The sequence below is a fragment of the Chelon labrosus genome (assembly GCF_963514085.1).
Source record: "Chelon labrosus genome assembly, chromosome: 2".
In the NCBI taxonomy this organism is placed as follows: Eukaryota; Metazoa; Chordata; class Actinopteri; order Mugiliformes; family Mugilidae; genus Chelon; species Chelon labrosus.
In genome coordinates this window covers 30,190,082-30,212,892 of record NC_140338.1, presented here as the reverse complement: position 1 = coordinate 30,212,892, position 22,811 = coordinate 30,190,082, and the positions used below count along the sequence as shown (strand labels likewise).

The following is a 22,811-nucleotide window of genomic DNA, read 5'->3' as shown; positions in this document are numbered from 1 at the left end:
TCAACCAAACATATTGAACACACACTCACACAAAAGGGGTTTTAAATACACTTTTTGATTTACTGTAATAAAAACGCCCTGGGCAAGTCAGCAAAAGATTGAAATGTCGCCATCTACTGGAAAATAACTTCCCTGCAGCTGTCCTTCTGTGGTATTAAAATCACAGGAAGTAATTAGTGATAACAGCTAAGAGAAAGCAGCTATGTTGAGTTCATTGCATCACAAATGGCATTGCATTACTGACAAACATCTCATTCTCATTAGTGGGAGTGATTTATACATTGTACCAAAGGCAACTGTGGCGCTGGATCACTCAACATCCCATTGTGTTATTATGTTGGTTAGTCACGTTGTTCATCACAAACACTGATAAGTTATGTTGCACTTGGTTTTGTAAAAATAACTGGGAAATAGTGTTTGGAAATGTAGCTGGCATACACAAGTCACATGTATTCTCATCTTGCAAACAAAGAAAATGCCTGTTAGCAATCTTGTAATGGTTTGCTACTTATTATGGAGTATGCCAGCATCTATTCACACACCACGACTAAAGGCCTCATACAGCAGGACAAGCCACACGAGTTAGACATTCTTTGGGAGACTCAAGAATGCGGTGGAATGTTGGGGAGCAAATACGCCATGAGGCCAGCTGAGACTAGAATTCATCCTTTCAGGGTCAAGGTCAGTGGGTACCAAATGTCAACCCCTCTTAAATCAGAAGGCTCTTGTGGTATAAAAAATAAAACAAAAACAAAACATAACAGGATTCTTGAACTTCAATAAAACACACCTTTTGTAGACCCTCCAATTCTTGTCTGGCATCCCTTTTATGTTATTTGTCTATTGAACCTTAGAGACCATAACACACGTTTTATTTAAAAGTCATAACCTGTAGCAAAGGTAAACCATTAAAAAAAAAAAAGATAAAAATTCTTAGTTGAAGCATGCTTTAATTCGAGTAGTTTAATTCATTTGCTCTTCTTGGAAACAACATTCCAGATGTGTCAGATTATGAGGGGAGATAAAGCCAACATTTTATTTAATAGAATTTTATTGATATTACTAATCAAATCAGTGAACAGAAATAAACACAAACCACAAATGTGTGCTGTTTGGGAAATGCAGGCTGATCACATCGGATGCAAGGTTTGCATGTAACGCAACACCTGCACAAGCGCTGCTGATTTAACACGCAAATAATCAAATTCATGCAGATCACTCACAGACATATGGATTATAAAAACTATTACATGAAAGAGTGCCCTACCATTCAATGCTTAAAGATCTGCAGCCACTATTACTATTACATACATGGACAGTTTCTCACAAAGCATTGACTGACATTACAGTGGTTTTAATCTAAAAGAATAAGACAACAGTAGATACGTTTTCTATTTCTGTGGAGGTAGAGAAGAGGCTGTATAAACCCAGTTATTAAAGCCAAGCACGTGCAAATAGTGAAAGCGCTGGTAAAATACTTTGAATCAAAGCAACACTGCAGTGGGATAGCCGCCACATATAAAACAAAATTAATGGCCATGGAAATCACAACAATCAAAATGATTTTAAAGGCCCTTCTCTTCATTACATTGCTATTCTTCTTCTTCTCTGTGGCTGTTTCCCCTGGCCCAGGCTTTTTCAGAGCCCTGACAACAGACAGGCAGCAGAAAAGCTTCACAGAGAAGAAGAGCACATTTTGGCAGAAAAATCCATAAAGATACAGAGTGTTAGAATAGGTGAATTTAGAGTAGATGCAGGAAACCAAAGCAGTCAGCCAGGTGACACAACAACAGGCCACTCTGTATCTCAGGGCTTTATACCGAAGAAAAAACACTGGGTGGACAACCCCAACATAGCACTCAACACAGATCCAGCACTGGAAAAGAGGGCGGGCCGTAAACAGAAGACCGAGTGAAAACATGAATGCTTCAAAAAAGAAGGACGACTTCAGCTCTACAAAAAGAACATAGAAGAGGTTGGATAAAGAGAAAAGGGTCTCAGACATGGCCAGGTTAAGAGAGAAAAAGTCTGAGGCCAAAGTCCCTCTGGCTCCTCTCAGTATCAGAAACATGACATAGCCGTTCAAAGGAAGACCCAGGGTGCTGTTGACTGCAACCGAAGCCAAGCTAAGAGCCGCATGATGAGAGTCAATGATACCGGGGTGTCTTGACAAACCATTCTCTGCAGAAGTGATGTTCATTTTGTCTCTGTAAAGAAGACAGAAGTTATGTTTAACACAAGGTCGAGAAATCATTGTGTCGTGATGTTCTACAAAATCCCCCAGTCTAGTTGCCATTAAATCTTAAGGATTGCAAACCTGGCACAGTGTGGAGCAGTGTTTGGAGATCTGGTCCAACAGCAGTGCAATGAAGATTTGAAATGATGTGCAAATAGCGTTGCAGATTCTTATTATCGGTTGGATGATAAACCACAGACAGGGCCAGGATCATTTACGCCTATTTCTCTGGTCCAGCCTCTCCTTCATCCTCGTGCCCCAACCTTTTTCCATTTATCCTATCACTGCATGCACTCAGACCTTCTGTTGTGCCTCCTCATATTCAAACCCATTATCCGTTTGACTTGCTTGTCTTCCCGGCGGCCCATCTCTACATAGAACTCTTCGTAAGAGCAGATTTAGATGTTCTCATGCATAACATTCTGTAACAATCTGTCTCAGCCACGCACTTCCATGGAGCCACAACCTTGGCTTACATCCATGTTGGAAAATGAATTTGAACTCATTTTAATGTTGCTGTAATCAAATGCAACACGAACACAAGCAAAAAAAAAAAAACAGCAAAAAGGCCACAAAAAAAATAATTTCACGGAATGGAGCAGATGGCAGCGAATTTAAAGTTGATTGTTTCCTCTCTTTCTGGTTTCTCTAAATTATAGAAACCTCTAAATAAGCACATCTTTATGAACTGAACTTTTTTTTGTCTAAATGTTGCTTTTGTTATTCAATATCCTTGTCTGGAGTTTACAAGAATCAAGCACCGATTTATATCTGCATCTGCACTGAACTTAAAGGGGAACTACTGTTTTTTACAACCAGGACCTTATTTCTGGCATAAAATACGATCGTTTACTCACCCATATAACTTTTGTGTAATTTGTAGTCGTTCGGGAGATAATTAGATCAGTGTATATCCATATAGTGGGAGTGACTGGGGCACCAAAACGCAGCCTCTAAATAACGCTGTGGTTCGTCCACAACCTCAGAATCTGAAAAATATTCAGCAAAACTAGTAGCAGCAAAAGGTGAGTAAATTATCATATTTTATGCCAAAAATAAGGTCCAGGTTGTAAAAAACAGTAGTTCCCCTTTAAGTTCAGTTAAGTGAAAGAAAAGGATTGAAGTGGTTGGGGGTTGAATATACATATGGACATTCAATATAACGAACAATGATAAATTTTGCTCTCAAATTTGTTCTCAAAAACAAATATTGCACAGAAATTACATGATACCTGAGATGGCATTGCATATTTCAACTCTGAGACTGCTGTATTGCACTTGAGAAAAGACCACATTTACACACAATAAAATGCTAGAATGACAAATAAGCACATTTCCTGAGACATGGACAGATGTGCTGTCCTGAGGAGACCCAGCAGTGTAGCTAAGAAATGATGTTGAAGAGTGTGACTGCTGAAGGGACAGAGGACCTTAGGTGGCGCTCCTTCTTGCACTTGATTGATGGCCCCCAACACCTGTACATTTACATATAGCACACATGGCCGTGCTTCGCATCTGTTATGGAAAAAAATGTAAAGCTGCGGTGTACCCTTTGGGTCTTTTGTCTTGCAAATCATGTGAGCTGATCACAGCGAGACAATTTCCATTCTGTGGGCCTCTGCAAAAATGTCAGATAATAAGTAATTTAAAAAAATAACAAAACAATAGCAACAGACGACAGTAGATTAATGTTAAAATTAACACTGTGTGCAGCTCCCATCAAGCACACTGAATGGAATCAATCTGAATACAACATTTTTTATAATAATAAATGTGTTAGAAATTTGGAAATCACTGTTTCTTTATTTGTTAAACAAAGTTTGAAGTACACATGCTAATACATATATGAAAGAGAGATATCTTACAGTATAGTACTACTAGGCATTGAGTTGAAAACTACTTGGTAGCTCTTGACGCTACTTTTTAGCTACTTTTCTGCTTTTTATTGCTTGGCTTGATTGGAAAACGTTGGGAGAACACTGCAATAGCATGTTTATTTTGAGGGTATGAATATACAAAGACTATGCAAAGATCCTGGTCCTGAAAATTACCTGGTACAGCCATGGAAGAAGACTCATGCCAGGCCTTGCAGGTAAGAGGGTGTTATTTTATGTTGTCGTGATGGTAAATCCTACCCAGTACAGTATGTAATGTAAAATAAAGATAACTAATCAGTTTAGTTGGTTATGGAAATTTTTTTTTTTTTTTTTTTAAAAACTCTTTGACTTTATAAGAGCAAATGCAGGGAACTGTTTATTTAGTTCAAATTCTTACATTGAGAAAATGCATGGTTCTTAAGATGAGGAAAACTCATTACAGTGACCCTTTGCAGAACCTAATACTCGCATATAATTCTGAAGCAATAAATTCAGATAAGAAATCAAAAGTTAATAAGACTTTTTAAATGATACCAGCGCCTGTTGCTTATATTATTTATTAATTATTGTTTAAACATGTATAGTAAGGTTTGCTACAGCACACATCTACAATACGTCCAAAAGCAAAAGTATTGATTAGTATTTTATTATCAGGAAGAAAATGAATGTCTGCGCTATCATCCGTACAGCCACGACTTCACCGTGGATGTCTCCTGAAGAAAACACCATGAAGACGGTGAGGGACTGCCAGGAGCTGTGTACTCAACAAACCTTCTCTTTGGTCTCCCCATCCATGGCTACGTCCTGTGGCATACTGAGGGAAAGACAAGATAGCTTCTGCTTTCATCCTCATCAACCAGCTTGTGTCTGAGATTCTTTTCTGTGTGTCAGGCATTTGCTATTTCCTGGACCACTACATGTCACTACATGTCACTACATGTCTCAACAACATGTGTGTTCTCCAGTGCAATTGTCCTTTTTATTTGTCCACTATTGCAGAGCTATAGAGCTATAGCTGCCTGGAACAATACCCCGCTACTGTCCATCCTGTTATTTTCCTCAGGCGTAAACCTCTGAACCACAGGGTGAGCGGCTGCTGTGTGTCTTGGCTGATAGTGAGCGCGGTCTCCATTATTATTAAAGCATTTAGTTCTGAAAGAGAGTATTTCTTTGGCATAGCAGCTCTGTATCAGTTGTTTTGATAGCTTTCTGGTGCATCTTGATTCTCAGAGCTCTGAAGCTCCCGGTACCAGGGGAGGGGCGGAGGAAAAAACAAAGTGGTAACAGGATGAAGAGGAGGGCTTTTAAGATCATTCTCATTAATCTGGTGTTTACAACTGCAACTCAGCTCCCAGTTGTGTTATTTACATCCTTGAAAGGAACCACATCAGATTCACAGTTTTTCACATTTTCCTCAGTAAATATCTGGACCTTTGTCATAACAGTTTTTTGCCATCCTCTTCTTTATCTGTATAGAGTGGTGAAACATTCCAGAAAATAACAGCCAATATGGAGATATCTGTGGATCTATAAAATGTGATCCTAGAAGTTTTGATCAGAGGGATAATGACATAAAAGAGTAACTTCACACCCTCTGATTGTTTAGCTGTTTCTCACCTCCAGTTGTTTAAGTTATGCCTTTGCTTCTGTGATGTACAGGTGTACTACATGATTTCCACCTTGGGTGGTTACAGCCGCAACAGAACACACTACTGATCACATTAGGCCAGACAGCCGGAGCGTGGGGGTTGAAAACTCCCAATCGCAGAGAGCATCAACAAATGGTTGCTTTTCATCCTGGTGTTAAGGTACCTACAAAGCAATGTTAAAACATGTACAAATAGGAAGTTCACGATGTTCATATGTAAAGCTTATCTTAAAATATGTGATGTGCATAGAGTCAAGACCATAACAGAGAGCCTAGTCATTAAAGTAGCTATCACAATATATATGTATATATATATATATATATAGGGAGAGAAAAAATGTATAGTAACATGATAATGTTTCACACCGATTGTTGATTTACTATTTCAATTCTTCTGTTATTCCACATGTTCTGTCACTGTTTCACATGTCATCATATCTTATCTTGTCTCGTCTCTATTCAAACTTCTATAGAGAAGCAACTGTTTGATGATTCAGTCTGAAATATACTGAAACTTCACATTGAATATAGTACTGGATCTATGTTAAAATCTATATCAATATGAGTTCTAGACCTTTTGAATCAATAAGGCATGGGATTCTGCTTCAGTTGGCAGAGGGTGACTGAGGAGCCCACGCCAAAGCCAGCATACAAAGGCTCACTGAACTGAGCTTTGAATGTGTGGATAAGCTCCATAGACTCTGACACTGAGTAAAAGGCCAAAGTGTTTCCCGCGTAGTCCAGGTACACACCAATCCTCGTAGCCCTGGGTGCGTCGGGAAGGTCTGTGTCTGCTTTGTTGTGCCACGCAGAGTAGCCAGAGTCCGAGCAGAGGAGACTCCACGACTTGTCATTGTAGCCCAGCAGGCTGTGCGAGTTCTTCCCCTTACGACTGATGCTCTTGTAAGCCACCCCTATGGAAAACTCGCCGCCCCACTCTGCCTCCCAGTAAAATCTGAAACCAGTTAGAGGCTCCTTGCACAGCACTTGAGAGAAGCCATCGAAACGCTCTGGATGGTCCTGGTAAAACTGGGCTGTTTTCTTCCTTGTGACCCTCTGATTCCCGTCTGATAAGACCAGCTCTTTGTAGGCTGTGTTTGGATCAAATGACATCTTGCAGGAATCTGATCAAAACAACCACAGTTATCCACCGTTTCAGATAAGAGCGAAAGGCACTGAATGGACTGAACCATAAAGAGTTTACTCACATCTCAAGAAGTCTGCTCTGGTTTTTGGCTCCTGAAAATCTACCCTGGAAGGAACTGTTTGGATTTGAAAACATATACATTATTGTGTAAAATGTATAAAAGTGTTTAATTTAAAACTGTAAATTATTCAGTTGACACACTCTTCTTACCTTTGAGTCGTTTGTCTCCATTTCTCGGCAAAAGTATGTACACAGGAGTTTCACTGACTGTGAAATATTACACCATTAAGTTGTCTCGCTGTATGGTTTTCACTGTGTATTGATAAGTTTTGAAAATTAAGAGCTGCAACAAACCTGTCTTGGAGATTTTGCTCAGTTCCTTTTTGCATACGTCATCCAGATGTTCCTTCATCTCTGTGGCTGTTTTGCTCATCTCTCCAAAGGAGAACTGAGGGTTGATGAGCACTTTGGGCACCATGGCTTCAGGAGGAACGCACAGGGTTGGGAAATTCTATTTAAAGAAAATATAGGGGTGTCGTTTTTTGTTTTTTCAACAAGTAAGAACACGATTCGAAATGTAGTTAGCTCTCATATCATTAACTCATCTCTACATGTTTAAAGTTTTGCATTATAAATACTAATAAAGGCTAACTGTTGCAGCTCTGTATCATCTTCCAGCACCTGCAGAAAGTGAATGTTGTCTTCCGTTTCGAGGATCTGTCGTAGTTCTGCATCCCGTCGCTGTAGCTCCAGGATCTCCTGCTCCAGGCGCTCCACGTAGCCCTCCGCCTGTGACATCGCCGCTTGCATGTTGGCCATTATCATCTGGTTGATTTCAGCCTTCCAGCGCTCCACCGCCTGCAGCATTTCGTGGAAGGTCTTGTCGCTTTCTGCCTGTGCTCGGTGGGCACCACTCTGAAAAGTAAAGTCAGCTTCTTATAGGAGCATTTAGGTACAATAACATTCATTTTTCTCATGGCTATGTTAGATCTTACTTTTAGAACATCGACATTATGCTTCAGCTCTTGTAGCTCCTTCATCCTCTCCTGGATGATGTGCTGGACCTCAGACTGGGTGACCACCAGGACTTTCTAATAGAAAAACAAAAATAGACGGGATTCGTAAATCATTGTCACTCCAGTGAAGCCAGTAACATCAGTTGTGTTTTTGGAATGAGACACGAGTAAGTTTAAATTGCCCCTGTGTAGTCTATACAACAGAAAAACTGACCCTGGCTCTGAATATGTTATTCAGAGCCAGGCATACTGACTCCAGCTTTCAAACTCACCTGTTTCTCGATGCGCTCTTCCTCTGCTGAGGTAATGTTGTGGCTGCGGTGCTCTCGGACAGTACACAGCACACAGATGCACATCTGGTCAGTACGACAGAACAGCTCCAGGCCTTTCTCATGCTGAGGGCAAATCTTCCTGTCCAGGTGACCGGTCTCATCCACTAGCTTGTGCCTCTTGAAGGTAGACGACTCGTAGTGAGGCTTGACATGCGTTTCACAGTAGTAAGCCAAGCACATGAGGCACGACTTGACAGCTTTGTTGCGACGGCCAACGCAGAAATCGCAGAAGGATTCACGGTGCATGTAGGGGAAAGGAGTGAGCTCCGGAAGCTTTTGCCGTGGCTCGTGGTGTACGTCTGGCAGGTTACGTTTCAGGACGGGCCGCGGGGTGAAGGTGGAACGACACTGTGGGCAGTTGTACACACCCATGTGGTCAAACTGATCCCAGTAGATCTTGATGCACTCTAGGCAGTAAGTGTCACCACAGGGGATGGTGACTGGGTCTCTCGGAGTGTCCACGCACAGTGGACAGAAAGCTTCTGGTGGCAAAGGGAAACCGGATTCAGCCATGATGTTGGATGGAAAAGATACTGGAAATGAATTAGAATAGATTCCCAAACTGTTTATAAGTTAAAGTCCACAAAATGATGGTAAGTCAAGTGCTGCTGCTCACAGTATGGTCCAGACAGAGTGCATCCACAAGATATTGTGATCCTTTACACCTGACAAACATGCTTTGTGCTGACATTTAAAGGGAGGCTTTGTTTCTACTATAAACAGACAGGTGATGTCTTCCCACACAGCCCCTTTTCCTGCATCTGACTGAAAGTACTGAGGTCTGCATGTCTTCATCCAATCTGCTTACCAAACAGGAATCTCAGGTAAACTGACACAGTAAGGTCAAGCTGTCACCAAAAGAGAAACTACGGCTGGCTGCCAGGAGCATACAGTTAAAAGACACAAGACTGGACAAAGGACAGCTCCACTGTTGTTTAACATTAATTTCCCCAAATGTCTATTTAATCACGAGTGAGGAATTGAGCTGAACTATTCAGTTCTTCTAAGGTGAACCTTCAGCTTTCCAGTTGACTGAGTGGAGAGTTTCATGATGGTACCTGATGCCAAAACAACTTATCTGTTTGTCCTGTTAACAAATACAGAACATGTGAGTTCCCACAGGGACACACAAAAAAACAAAATCATTGTAACACCAAAAGAGATGCTGATAATATTATATAATCATTCAAATTATCTTGGTTAGGAAAGCATTATTTGATGATTTTTAAGACATTAAAACACTGAAAGAGAAAATAAAGAATCAACTGACCGATGTATCTTATTATAGACTAAAAAGACACAACAAATTAAACTTGAATTATTCATCAACAGTCATTACTTCCATATTTTGGAACAAGCTCTCTTTCTCTCAACAAAAAAATACTACACATTATCTATTATTTTGTTATTTTAGAAACCTGCATAAAGCTTAGATTATAACTCCAATCCTGAAAACTTTGTAATCATCGTAATTTCACCACTGTACTGGAATATGGTCAAATGCGTCTCAGACCAGTCCAAATGTGGTTGGATCTCTCACATACGTCATCCTTAATTTGTTCTGGGTGTGTTCACACCTATACTTTAAGCTGGCCACTTGTAGTCTGATTGAACGGGACGGATGTTAATTCAAGGTCTGAACAGGGCCATAGACATTCATATTTTCTAATCCTCTTACTGTTAATTGTCTATTGTCTGTAGGATTAGTTCGACTGATATGAAGCTGTGAGGTATCTGTCCAGTACTGTGTCAGCTCCTTGTTCTGTGAAGAGCCACTCGCATCTTTGGCCAACAAGAAGGTTATTGTGATGACAGTAGGCGAGCGAAAAGAGAGAAAGTAAGAGGCTAGTTGAGAAATGGATAATGAGCATACCAGATACACAAATTGGATTTAGTTTTTAACAAACTGTAGGGATATAGGAGTGAACAATAATCTTTGTTTTTGAAGCCTGTTCTCTAAAACAAAAATATCTTTAACCAATATTTAGAAAAACTGAATGAAAGCAAGCAATATATTCAGGACCAGATAAATCCTTCCACAGAGGCCAGTCTGTACAGAGAGATAGGGAACTAAGGAGACTGAATAGACACACAAGTGGGGCTGAGCACCTATGATGTCATTGACTGTGCTGGTTGGTACTCTCTCCCTCCTCCCTCCCTCCTCCCTCCTCCCTCCCTCCTTCTGGCTCTCCGTTTCTCCATCCGTGTCGTCATTGTGCGAAAGCCTGGGAGTGGCCGGACGGAGGAGAGGCAGAGGACGAAGAGGAAACTGAGGACGATCTTCTTGAGGATTCTCCTAAATATTTACGCAGCATCCTTTAATTTACGACAGCAGGTACGCCTTACGTTCTAGTATCACTGTTTTATGCGCTACTTGCAGAAATGCAGCAGAGGCGCAGTGGAAATACTCTTAACAGCATTAAACAATTCTTAGAGCTAGACATTTGACAATTCAAGCTCAAGTACTGACAATTACTATGCAATATTTATGCAATGTTTATTTTAAGACAAAATTTTAGATTTTTGTAAATAGATTCAGGATTATTCCCAGAACGATGTGCCACTGGGCAAAGAATGCAGCACTGGCTTTACAGTATAGATTGTGTAGAAGAAGCTTTTAAGTCCTGCTGTTTATTTTTATTTACCTGCCCACTAATAAAATGTCTACTCAAGGAATATAAATTAAACACTAGCTGCCACTTTAATGTACATGTGCATGAACAGGGCATTTATAATAGATCAGCATTTATGTGCTGAAGAAGTACTGCAATTTCTAAAGAAAAGATTTGTTTTGGACTAATAAACAATGTTTCTGTTTCACTGTTTATTACCCACCCACCTTCACTGAATTAACTATTTCATTCTTTTTCCGTCAGAGTAGCTTTAAAGCAGTAACTCTTGAGTGACAGATTACTGAAGAGAAAGGGAGAGAAAGGACTGGTCAGCAGAGCAGCCCTTTGGAAATTGAGTTGATTGAATTAAAGAGGCTTGAGAGCAGCTTTCGCAACGCAAATGGAGGGTGTTCAGTGTGTGTGTGTGCGCGTGTTTGTGTGTGTACACTTGTACAGCTATCTTTCTTTCTCAGGACCAATATGAGTTTATCCAGTGATGAAAAGCCAAATGAGGACATTTTGACTGGTCCTCACTTCTTTACAAAGCTGTTTGAGGATTAAGACTGCTTTTTATTGTAAAGGTTATTGTTGGGGTTAGGATAAGGCAGTGAACATAAACCCACGGGCCACATCCGGCTCGCCAGAGCTTTCCATCCAGCCCTCAGAATATACTGAATTCAAGAATATGTTCCTATATTTATCAACTTTTTTTTTAATTATTTTTTTTTTTTACTTGTTTCTTGTGCGACAGCTGGGATAGGCTCCAGCAGACCCCCGCGACCCTTAACAGGACTAAGCGGGTATAGAATGATGAATGAATGAATGAAAGAATGTTTCTTGTGCTTATTTTATCTATAGTCGTTTTTCATAAATCTTGCTTGGGCTTTTTTCCCCCACACTATAGCGCACAATTGGGGAATCTCAATAACAACTGTCAACATAACAGAGAAGAGCAAACATAGCACATCAGCAAATAGATACAAATGGCAAAAAAAAGTGACAGGCCTTAGTTATTAGAAATGTGATCAAATAAATACAAATAAAGTTAAACCAAGAATATAAACACTGAAATACTCATGTTAGGTTAATGGGAGAAGTTACATTCCCCCTCCTATGCTATTTATTTTTTTTTTTAAACATCAGGATGAATAGCTGTCAAGTTTAATGTGCAAGCAGTCCTCCAAAGACTGGTTTAACATGTGTTTTAATAGAGTTCATTTTTGAGTACGCAGCTTTACAGGTGTATGTTGATCTGAACGTGGTGAGCACATACATGCCGATTGTCTTCAGCGTGTCGTACTCTTGGGGATAAGCCAAAAAATGTAACGTTGCACATGGTTGACCGATTAACAGCCTTACAAATATGAAGCTTAAAATATCGCAAGTGCCCCCTAGTGGAAGTACAGGTAATATAAGTCTGTTAATACTTAACACTGACAAAGGCTAAAAAATTAAATAAATGTGGAAGGAAAATGAACATATCAGATAATAATATATTACTTAGGATGCAATATTATTTTATTTTGTTTTGCAAGCGCATCTGGCCCTCACGGAGTCTGGCCCTTAGACAAATGTAGTTGATGACCGCTGGGGTAAGGGTTAGGGTTAGGTGCTTAGTTGAGATGATTAGGGTTACGATAATGGGGCTAGGGAATGCATTATGTCAATGAATGTCCTCCTCACTAAGATAGCCATACAAACGTGCGTGTGTCCATGAGCAGGAGAGAAAGAAGTTAGACTGAACACCATGGCTGGCCTATCAATTGGCTTATAGAGTCATTGTGAATTTGAGGGACTTAAAGTGGATTCAAAATTGTCCTCACAATCATATAAAGTGCATACATGGCTCATACTTTGTTATTGTAACTGAAAACATGAATTTTTGGCCTGACCAATAATTGTGTGTGCATCTGTTAGAATGGCTGAGGGCTCAGTGTCTGTAGCAGAGGTGGAGACAGCTTTCCAGAAGTTTGCAGTCCACGGGGACACCAAGGCCACGGGGAAGGAGATGAACGGCAAGAATTTTGCCAAGCTCTGCAAAGACTGCCGCATCACTGACGGCAAGAACGTCACCACCACGGACGTTGACATAGTTTTCACCAAAGTCAAGTAAGGTTTCACCCAGGCTCCACCTTCCACAGCTAAAAAGAGTTCATCAAACTGTTTTGCAGCCCATGTTGTCATTCTTTTTCCCGTGCTTGCCTATAAAGGTGTTTCCTAACCCTCTCCCTCTCTGTTTGCCTCAGTTCTCAACCCCCAACCTCCCCCTCCCTCTCTTTTCTTTTCTTCCATTTCTATCTTTTGTTACAGGAACCTGGGGTAGAAGGAGCTGAAGCTTCCTGAGACATGCCCCCACCCTGAGTCTCACTCCCTGGGTTCCTTTATAATCATCCATCTAATTATTCAACCCCTCTCACCCCTTCCTCTCAACCATTCACATCCCTCCATCCATTTCCCTCACATCCTGTCTACCAATAAACGTCCTTGCATTAATTAAGGTGTGGTCTTTGGTAGTGAAAAATGTATTTTAGTTAAGTTTTATGTCTCCTCTAAAGGTGTGTTCAAATAGACAAAGAAGAGCATTTTAGTCTTGTGGTGGCTACTAGAGGTTGCATGACTTTTTAAAGTCGACTATTATGCGATGACAGTTGAGTCGACTCTGACTAATCGCCAATGACGTCATTAATATAAACACAGAAAGTAATACTTTGCAACAATGAAATCTGTGTTCTTGACCTGAATACATATTGTACCGTCTCACACAAAGGAGGCTTTTCTGCAAATTTATTGAAGCTACTATATATACTACCGTTCCTGTGCTAGTGTTAGAGGATATCTTTTCAGACGGGTGTGCATTGCAGTAGTACTTTTGTTGTCTTTCAGGAACAATTTAGATATTTTGCATGTCACGGCAGAATGGGCTTCAAGTTTAGTCAAGTATTTCCACACACCTGAAGAACTGCTGCTAGTTTGCTGCAGTGACCCACTGGGCTCATGTTGTTGTCATGTGTTCCGTGACTAGTAGACATGATGCGTCATGGCACAGAACAGAAGTCGACTAATCGACTAGTCAACTAGTCAACTAGTCTGTACAACCTCTAGTGGCTACTAGAATAAAAATGCTCATACATGCAATGTGCAGGGCTTGTTTGTTTAGTCTAACAATATCGCACAGTCAGATTGTGGCATACTGTGTAACCACCTCTCTTTGCTTGCCCCTTGGCAAGATATTGATACGAAAGCAAGTGCATGGTATTTTCTGGATATTTTTTGTCAGAATACACTTGTGTGTTTCCGGTTTCCTCAGGGCAAAATCGGCTCGTGTAATCACCTTTGAGCAGTTCAACCAGGCCCTTACCGAGCTGGCTCCCAAACGGTTCAAAGGCAAGAACAAAGATGAGGCACTTCAGCAGCTCTATGGTCTCATTGTTGGGAAGGAACCTACCAATGTTGGAGTCACTGTGAGTATTTAGACAGAACCTTGACATCTTCAAGCCCGCAGAATCCAGGAACTACACTTGAGTATGTCCTGGCTCTTGGTGTTGTTGGGTTGATTTTGAGAGACAACTTCCCAAATGTGTCCATCCCAGTTTAGAAGTGGGCAAGGATCTGGCACATGAGTGAATTTGAGGCGGTTGGGTGATTTGAAATTGCACAATTGCACATCCTACCAAGTCATGCATAACTTTTAAGCTTGCTATAATTTTAATGGGAGAGTTACATCAAAACTCAGCCACATATCTTTCATGAATTATTATTATTATTTTTTTATTTTTTTGTACCCAGGCTGTAAACATATCTACAACATTTCTGCTGAGGATTTTACGTCAAGTTGATATTCAAAGAACTGTGAAAATTTTGCATTGACTTTATTTTTCAGCACAGCTTGGTCCATCTATTTATGTATCTTAAAGCATATCTTTTGCACTACATAGTCAAAATGTTCAACATACCGTGATGCAAATAAACAGTAGTATATAGCTACTGCCATACTCCTCAGTATAAAATTATAATGTCATCAGTGTAATGTCTAGTGGTTACATACGACAATATTTCCTATTACATAATACCCATGATACATATTATTGTTTTCGTAACAAGGTTTTTGATATACTAAATAATCTCTCCATCTCTTTTAGTGTCTTAAATACCATGTCAGTATAGAAAGCTGAACGTTATTCATACACGCTTTACTTCCTTCCTTTTATACTTTTCTGTAGCACCTGTGCTTCATTCATCAAATATTCCTTATTTATAGTTCAGTATCACCCTCTCGCAGTTGTTCCTGCTGAATTTTTTAATCTTGTTGTTACTTTGTATCTTACGGTTTTGCCTTTCTGGACTTTGGGCAGACTTCACTTTCTGTTCTTTAAAATCTGCCTCCCTCGGTCCTACATTAGGGTCCTCCAAATTATCCCTCCAGAGTAATATCGTGTAGTTCTCTGATTGACTCTCTATTGGTCTGATGATGGCTAACAATATATACTCAGACAAAATGTGTGTCAAGCATACTGTGGACCTGTTCAGACCTTGCATTAACATCTGACCTAATTAATCTGATCACAGGTGGCCAGCTTAAAGTATGCGTGGTCACACATGGCTTTAAAATGCGCCTCTGCATGTGTCTCCAGTCATCTCTTCGATCTCGGTTTCACGCACTGTATGCAAATAAACACCAATGTCCTTTGGGGCACAGTACAGTATTATGGTAGCTCGAGTTACTAATGGAAATCTGCCTACACAAAGCTCATTATAGTCCTGAAAAAAAATAAATAAAAAATCATCACCCACTATAATTTCACGGCTGTGCTGTTTGAAGCAGTCACAGAAAAATCTCTGGTAATATAGATAAATAAAAACGCTGGTGATTATTGAGGAAATACGTAACTGCACGCAACAGAATCACACAGTTTACTTATATTGTACATAAACGCCTAGAAGGATAGAATATAATGGTGATGGTGTTTTTTTTTTTTTGTCTGAATGAATGATGCAAATCTTAGCTAACGCGATAGCACCTCTATAGAGTAGGACGTCTTTAATGTGACTCAGTCATTGTTCACACTACCACAGGAATGAGGTCAAGTGTGACCTAGACCACCCCCAATTGTGGTCAGAGATCAGATTTCTCGAACGCAGCCTCAGTGTCTCTTGGGTGTGTTCACACCAGTAATTTTAGGCTGGTCACTTGCGATCTGATTCCCCAGGACTGATGTTAAAGCAAGGCCTGAACTGGGCCTCAGTCTTTAAACAGACATTCCTCTCTCTATAGTAATCAGTTGTTTGTATGGGATATTAGAGGGTGAAAGTAAACAGGAGCACAGCTCAAATGTGTCTGTGTGATCCCATGTGTTACCAAATGAAATGAGTTCTTACTGTAAATTGTATCTTTCCCTACTTTTAGAAAGTGGCAAAGGCAGCAGCAGTGGACAGACTGACAGACACCACGAAGTACACCGGTTTACACAAGGAGCGGTTCGATGAGTCAGGCAAAGGGAAAGGGAAATCCGGGCGTGAGGACATCCCAGACACCAGTGGCTACGTGTCAGCTTACAAGGGCAGTGGCACTTACGACGAAAAAGTTAAAGAGGCGTAATTAAGAACATTTTGTTTTACCAATAAGCCAAAGTAAGGTTGCTAAGAACAAACACGTACGGGCTTCTCTAGGATTCAGAAACAATATTAGTTAGTACAGCATTCAAATAACACATAGCATGTCCAACTAATCAGGCTCTGTATATTTTGTGTTGTTTGACAGGGACCAAAACACAGCTTGCTTTGTAGTATAACTCAGCTTTTCATTATGCACTAACACTGTGCCTTACTAAATTTATACGCTACTTTAAAAGCCTATGATATGATGCGCTGCTATGCTTAGTTATCTTGCTGCAACAGGAGATAATTTAGCTGCCTTCAAGAAGTGACTGTAGCAAAGCTTGACACTTTTAATGCCAATACTTGTTGCTACAAGACCAATCAGTGTCCATTATTACTCTTGCGATGGAATCTGTTCGTGTCATTATATGAACGACTGAAGTCTTTAAATAACTTGTAGAAAAATAATGTAATGAGCAGTGAAGAACAGTTAGACCCTACTGGTAATGCTAATGTCATCATGCTGTTCACATCACAGTACGTGTCCTTCTGTGTTGTCTTGTTTTCTTTTCTCCCAGAAAAAAAGAAAAAAATACATTTAAAGGGGAGCGAATGTAAAAATTTAAATAAATACTCAAAAATAAATCCAAATGACTCTGATATGAATATATATTCAATTTTAAATGTGGGTTATGGGGTGCCGCAATATAACATAACGGAAGAAAATGCTCAGGATGTTATCTACTGGTTTGAACACACTATAATATAATATTTAGGGGTGCACATATACATATTGTACGGAAATGCATTGCTGCCATGCCAGAAATAAACCCCAAAACAGATCAGTATCACATATTTTTTTTTTTTTTTCAATAATGACATGATAGTTTCATGAAAGAAATATTTCTTGTCATTAAAATATATGTGAAATGTTTTTACATAATTACCTAATAAACAGTATATTGCTATAACAAGAAAAACTATACTAACTACTATATATAATATCAGGTTGTAGAATGTGATACTGATCTGTTTTTCTTTTTTATGATGTGGCAGCAGTGTGCCAATACTCTTTTACATTGTTCTGTATGAGCTTATATTTGATCCTATGTGAAAAACAAATGCAAGAAGAAAATCTAAAACACAGAAAAAAAAATAAAGCAGAACAAAACATAAAAATGAAATATCTCTTCTGTCATGTATGTTCTCGGTAAATAACTCTTTAAAGCAACACACGTTACCGTCTTCTCTCACTAGCCTTCATTTAACCTGGCCGGTCTGAAAACATAGCCAGGATCCAATTTCATACCATAAAGAGTCTTTGTAGAACAATAAACACTAAGCATACACTCATTCACCTCCGAGGACCCTCCTTGTATTGTGATACTCTTGGCATTTATGGAGGATTCATAAGAAACATATAACAATGCATCTCGTATAGTGCACATGGTCAAGGATCTCCCTCCTTAACTCTCCTCTTTTATGTAATACACTGTGCACCTGAACGGATAAGCATCACCTGGGTTTTCATGTACATAATGGCATTGAACTCCACAATACAAAGCCTCTATTGTGTGAACTGTCTTGCTCATCTCACAGTTCAGTATGACGATAGGAATCCCAATTGATAATGAAGGAATGCTCCCTACTCTGAATATAGTTTTATTCTAAAATAAGATGTTTAGGCTTTGTGTCCTTCCATTTAAAACCCCGGACACTAGTTGTAAACCGCCTTATTATCATAAAACAAACTTGTCAAACTTGCCAGTCATAATGTATTCATCTGGAGATGTGTTTCTGGCTACATGATGAATAGAAGTGCTCTCTTGTTTGCTTTGCTATGTGTCAGAATGAAAGGGGTTTGTGAACAAAGAGGCTTTCATATAGGAGTCTGATAGAAAATCACGTTCTGATCCATTAAACTACACACTGTTACAGTGATGCACGTGACAGAACTGTAATGTCTTGATAAGAGTTACTAAAGAGTTTTATACCGGGTGCTAACATTTAGCTTAACACTTTCTATTTCATCGTGCTTCCTCATAGTCTGGTCTTGATTGACAGACACACGCACTATTGACACACTAGTGGAAACAGCAGCATGAACTAAACTGGGACGTCCTTTCATTCAGTGTCATCGGTATCCAGTAGCAGGACAGCTGTTGATGGGTAAGGCAGCAGGCTTATCATAAACAACAAACTGAGGGATCTTATCAGCAAACCTGACACCACTGACCCACCAACGAATACACACAGGCTGTGTTAGATAACATCATTAGGAGATCTTTAGGAGCCTGTACACTGGGGGGCTCATCAGGATGGTCCCTGCTGAAACTTACCCGTCCAGGTCAGACAGCTGGGAGAGCACAGGGTTCACACTGTGTATTGAAGGGGAATCAAAGAGTTGTTTTGGACCTTTCTGCCAGCTGACTGGACACAGAGATCGCTCCACCCATCTAAGAAACAAAAAGGAACATCTCTGACAAGCTGCGATTGTGAAAACTACTGCAAGACCCTCGGTATTTAAAGAACTGCAGGTGGTTTAAACCAGATTTTACCCGGATACAATCTGAAGAGGAGATTCTCAAAAAACTAAAGTGAGTCAAGACATTTGTTTTATAAACTATAGCTGCCCTTTAAGGTTTACATTGATACATATACAGTATACACATACAAAATTGTGATCTCCTGTTTAATCAAACTGCTATTTTTTTATTATTATTATTTTTTTTTATGTTGATGACTGGCATTTTGTAGCAATCATGTAATAATGTATGTAACAGTTCATTTTCACTTTTCCCTCTGTAGAACAGCAGGAAATCAATTTTATTCCTTCTCCTATCAAGTTTGTCAGGCAGCATAAAATAAATGTGATGTTAATTCTCACAAATTATTCTGTCTGCAGATATTTCTCTGTGTTGTGAAATGAGAACTGTAGCATGCACTCTGTTTGCCTTGGCACTGCTCTGGGACAGTGTGAGAGCCGAAGACATTATCAGCAGCCTGCGGGCGGCAGCAGGTAAACTGTTAAAATGGAGAAAAACAGTGTGTCAGTGGTGTGGATGGTTCAGTCTCTAAATGTCAGTTTTAATCTAACTCGACACCCCTGTCTGTCTCTCTTTCTGCATCTGTAGTTGCCTGGGAGGGGGAGCTGCCGTGCACAAAGTATGACTGCGAATGTGCATTTACACGCCAGCGAGGCTGCTGCTGTGCAGCCCATGAGCTCCAGGAAGAAGAGGATCAAATCTTTATGAGAATGATGGACCTGTCCAACAGAGTGTCCCAGCTGGGTGACAGCATCCTGGAACTCATAGGTACTCTGGACACTGACAGAAAAAAAAGTTTAGAGTTCTGTAACCCCGCTAGAAATGTTCTGAGTGCAGGTAACATTTGGAGCTGCTCTGGGACAGCAGTTAAATAAAATTTGACATGAGGCTGCTTTGCCAGCTGCTGTTTTCACTGTCAAGACTGAAGCTCAAAATGAATGGTGCTGACATGAAAGTGGTCTTTTCTTTCTCCTGCTGGCCTGCCTCTTTCTCAGGAGGGATAAGGGTTGCGTTCACCGCCTCCACAAGCCCCAGAACAACCTGCCTCGGACCTTTCACCAGGAATCGCCCGATTCCTTACGATGTCATCACCCTAAACCACGGAAGTGGATATAACCCTGCCCTGGGTAAGTCACAAGCAATGATTCAAGATAGAGGGTATCATTCATGATATAAAACTGTTGTCCTACCATGATACGTGTGATGGACAGATATTTCTCTGAATGATTAGCAACTTTAAGCACAGGGAAGTAATGAGATCACCTGCTTTAGTATTTGGTGGACAGACATTTAATAGACATGTAGCTGTTTGGACACGTTAGGCAAAGAACACTGAACACGGTACAATACTGTTGGATGAGTTTCGACTCAGGAATGAAAGCGTAGAGTTGCTCATTGACAGTGATCTAAAGTTAAAAATACTGTTCTTCCAGGGATATTCACAGCACCTCGTTCCGGACTTTACTCCTTCTCCTTCTCCGTCTACTCCAAGGTGGGCGGAGCAGGTGAGAGGATGTACTACAAAGTACAACTCATGAAAAATGGGGAACCAGTTACTTCAACTTGGGAGGACAACAGGGAGGATTCAGAAGACAGCAACTCCCAGACAATACTGCTGTCTCTGCAGCAGGGAGGCCAGGTTTATGTAGAACTGCTGAATGGCAGGCAGCTTTGTGGCAACGCTGAGGGCCTGAACACCTTCGCTGGCGCTTTGATTTATCCCACTCTGGTGTAGTACTGATTTATCTCACTGTGGCCTAATGTCGACTTGAATGCAATTGAAAATAAAATACATAAATTACAGCACTCTTGCTGCAGTTCTGAAACTGTATTTATATTTCTGTGTAAAGCAGGTGCGTCCAGAAATATTATATTACAATAACCTATAAATGATGACAACTCCAAATGTTTCCCTTTGTTTTAATGCAAATAAGTATAAATAAATCATGAAAATGCAATTTTATTGCCATCTGTCGTTTAGTTCTGGATGTTGGGTTCTGTCTGCTACTCTTACTATAACAGTGGATAAACTAGGAATAGCAGTTACTTTTGTAGAGCTCTGTTCAAAGCTATACAGTGCATTTTTAACATTCTGATTGAACTCAATTATTTCTTAACAAATGAGTGGGTTCCTTGAATCATAGTTATCATGTGAGATATGATATATATAATTTCAGACATGCAGTTCTTGAAACTGGCTTCCTGAAGCACCCAGTCATGATGCACTTTTCCTGCATCACTAAACTCACTAGTTAAAACCAAGCTGCACTAAAGCACGCTAGCCCCTTGACGCCTGAATAGATTTTTCAATTATATAAAGAAATTAATTATTTGTGTTTTTGCTTACCACTCTGACCGGTCATACGAGAAACTAGTGCTTGCAAAAGGTTCCTAGGAATTTTTTGAATGTGCACAAACCGACATTGGAGTATTACATGCGTTATTTCGGCTGCAGTCTGAGCGGAAACAGTGCATTGCGAATTCGCGACACTAGGCGTCAAGGGGTTAACCATCAAGGACAAAGATACATACAAGATACAAATCACAAGATGGATACACAATGAAAAAAAAAAAAAAAAAAGCAGATTTAAGTGTGTTGTTGAGGGTGGCACCCGGCACAGTGGCGTGGTGGTTAGCGCTGATGCCTCACAGCAAGAAGGCTATCTAGCAACTGTGTCTGTACCTTGGATAGCCTCATATTGCCAGTATTGTCTTTACATTTCCCTAATTGAGCAAAAAATAAGACCTTATCCCAGCACACTAGGTAAACATATTATGCAGTCCTTAACCTCTAACCCTAACCTTATGACCACGGTGTATAGCCCAACAATACATCATGGAACTGAGTCAACACAAAACCTATATTAGTTCAAAGTTTGATTTTGGGTTTGCATTTTCTTGTACAGGTGCTTCTATTTGTGCCTCTTATATTCTGCATCTAAATGTCTATATAGAGATTCAATTAAAACATCTAGACAATATAATATTTCCAAAATATAAGTTATGTAAAGAAATAAATTTGTCTTTGTGAATTTATTTCTGCAGACACATGCGCTTAAGATGTATAGCTACAATTTATAGCTGCGTGTCAATTTTACAGTGCAGCTCCTGACCCTACACCGTATCCCCCTCTAGCCTGACGTGAACCTCCCCAGAAATGTACGTACAGCCTATTAACTTAAACGTAAGTAAGCAGCAAACAACAAAAGTAATCCACCTCCTATGTGCCAAAACAATCAAAACGCTGAATGCTTGTGAATTTGACCTATTATTCTGCAGAATAATGAGCATTCATTATTCAGTGTGTAGGTGCTTAAAAAGACCACTGTGTATTTTGCAAAAGCAGGAATTGCACAGTTTTCCAGTGACAGATGTATTGGTTTTACAAAAAGAAATTTGAACGACGTCAAGAATGTCGCTCAGTAATTGTACAGCCTAATCAAAATCATGTTGTAGAAGAGTAAAAAAAACAAACAAATAAAAACAGGATACACAAAAAAAGCATGGAGCTGAATGTATGTATTTTACCAAAATGATGCAGTGTATAATTTAAATGATTTTTCAGTCAGCTGTCACAAGAGATTTAGAAGTTTGAAAGATGACATAACAAGACCAACAAGTTCTTTCATCATTAAAGGACTTTTATATGTCCAGAAGTTTGCAGTTGAAATTACTCCTACCCCCAGCACTCTCCAAGACATAGACAACTTTGCAATCCTACAGTCCTGAATTTTATATTGCATATACTAAAATTTCATATACTAAAACAATTTCATGTTTCTCAGCAATATTGAACGTCTCA

The 22,811-nt window shown here is 39.9% G+C and overlaps 4 protein-coding genes across 4 annotated transcripts; 2 read left to right on the top strand and 2 right to left on the bottom strand.

Moving 5' to 3' along the window:
- Positions 1-1,255: 1,255 nt before the first annotated feature.
- LOC311503572 (uncharacterized protein) lies at positions 1,256-2,328 on the bottom strand. Its single transcript, XM_084566372.1, has one exon. The coding sequence runs from the start codon at positions 2,294-2,296 to the stop codon at positions 1,355-1,357; it is 942 nt and encodes a 313-aa protein (XP_084422498.1). The 5' UTR covers positions 2,297-2,328; the 3' UTR covers positions 1,256-1,354.
- A 2,163-nt stretch (positions 2,329-4,491) lies between these two features.
- Positions 4,492-8,880, bottom strand: ftr84 (finTRIM family, member 84). The gene is made up of 7 exons (XM_084557635.1): positions 8,197-8,880; positions 7,904-7,999; positions 7,590-7,823; positions 7,263-7,419; positions 7,119-7,175; positions 6,970-7,023; positions 4,492-6,885 (listed from the first exon to the last, which is right to left on the bottom strand). The coding sequence occupies exons 1-7, from the start codon at positions 8,767-8,769 to the stop codon at positions 6,344-6,346; spliced, it is 1,713 nt and encodes a 570-aa protein (XP_084413761.1). The 5' UTR covers positions 8,770-8,880; the 3' UTR covers positions 4,492-6,343.
- Positions 8,881-12,786: 3,906 nt separating this feature from the next.
- Positions 12,787-16,464, top strand: tppp2 (tubulin polymerization-promoting protein family member 2; the record flags this gene model as incomplete). Its single annotated transcript, XM_084560115.1, has 3 exons — positions 12,787-12,977; positions 14,176-14,329; positions 16,273-16,464. 3 exons carry the CDS (start codon positions 12,787-12,789, stop codon positions 16,462-16,464), a joined length of 537 nt encoding a protein of 178 aa, XP_084416241.1.
- A 2,892-nt stretch (positions 16,465-19,356) lies between these two features.
- On the top strand, positions 19,357-21,147 carry LOC311506232 (cerebellin-2-like). Its single transcript, XM_084570115.1, has 2 exons — positions 19,357-20,136; positions 20,443-21,147. The coding sequence occupies exons 1-2, from the start codon at positions 19,893-19,895 to the stop codon at positions 20,742-20,744; spliced, it is 546 nt and encodes a 181-aa protein (XP_084426241.1). The 5' UTR covers positions 19,357-19,892; the 3' UTR covers positions 20,745-21,147.
- The last annotated feature ends 1,664 nt before the right edge of the window (positions 21,148-22,811 follow it).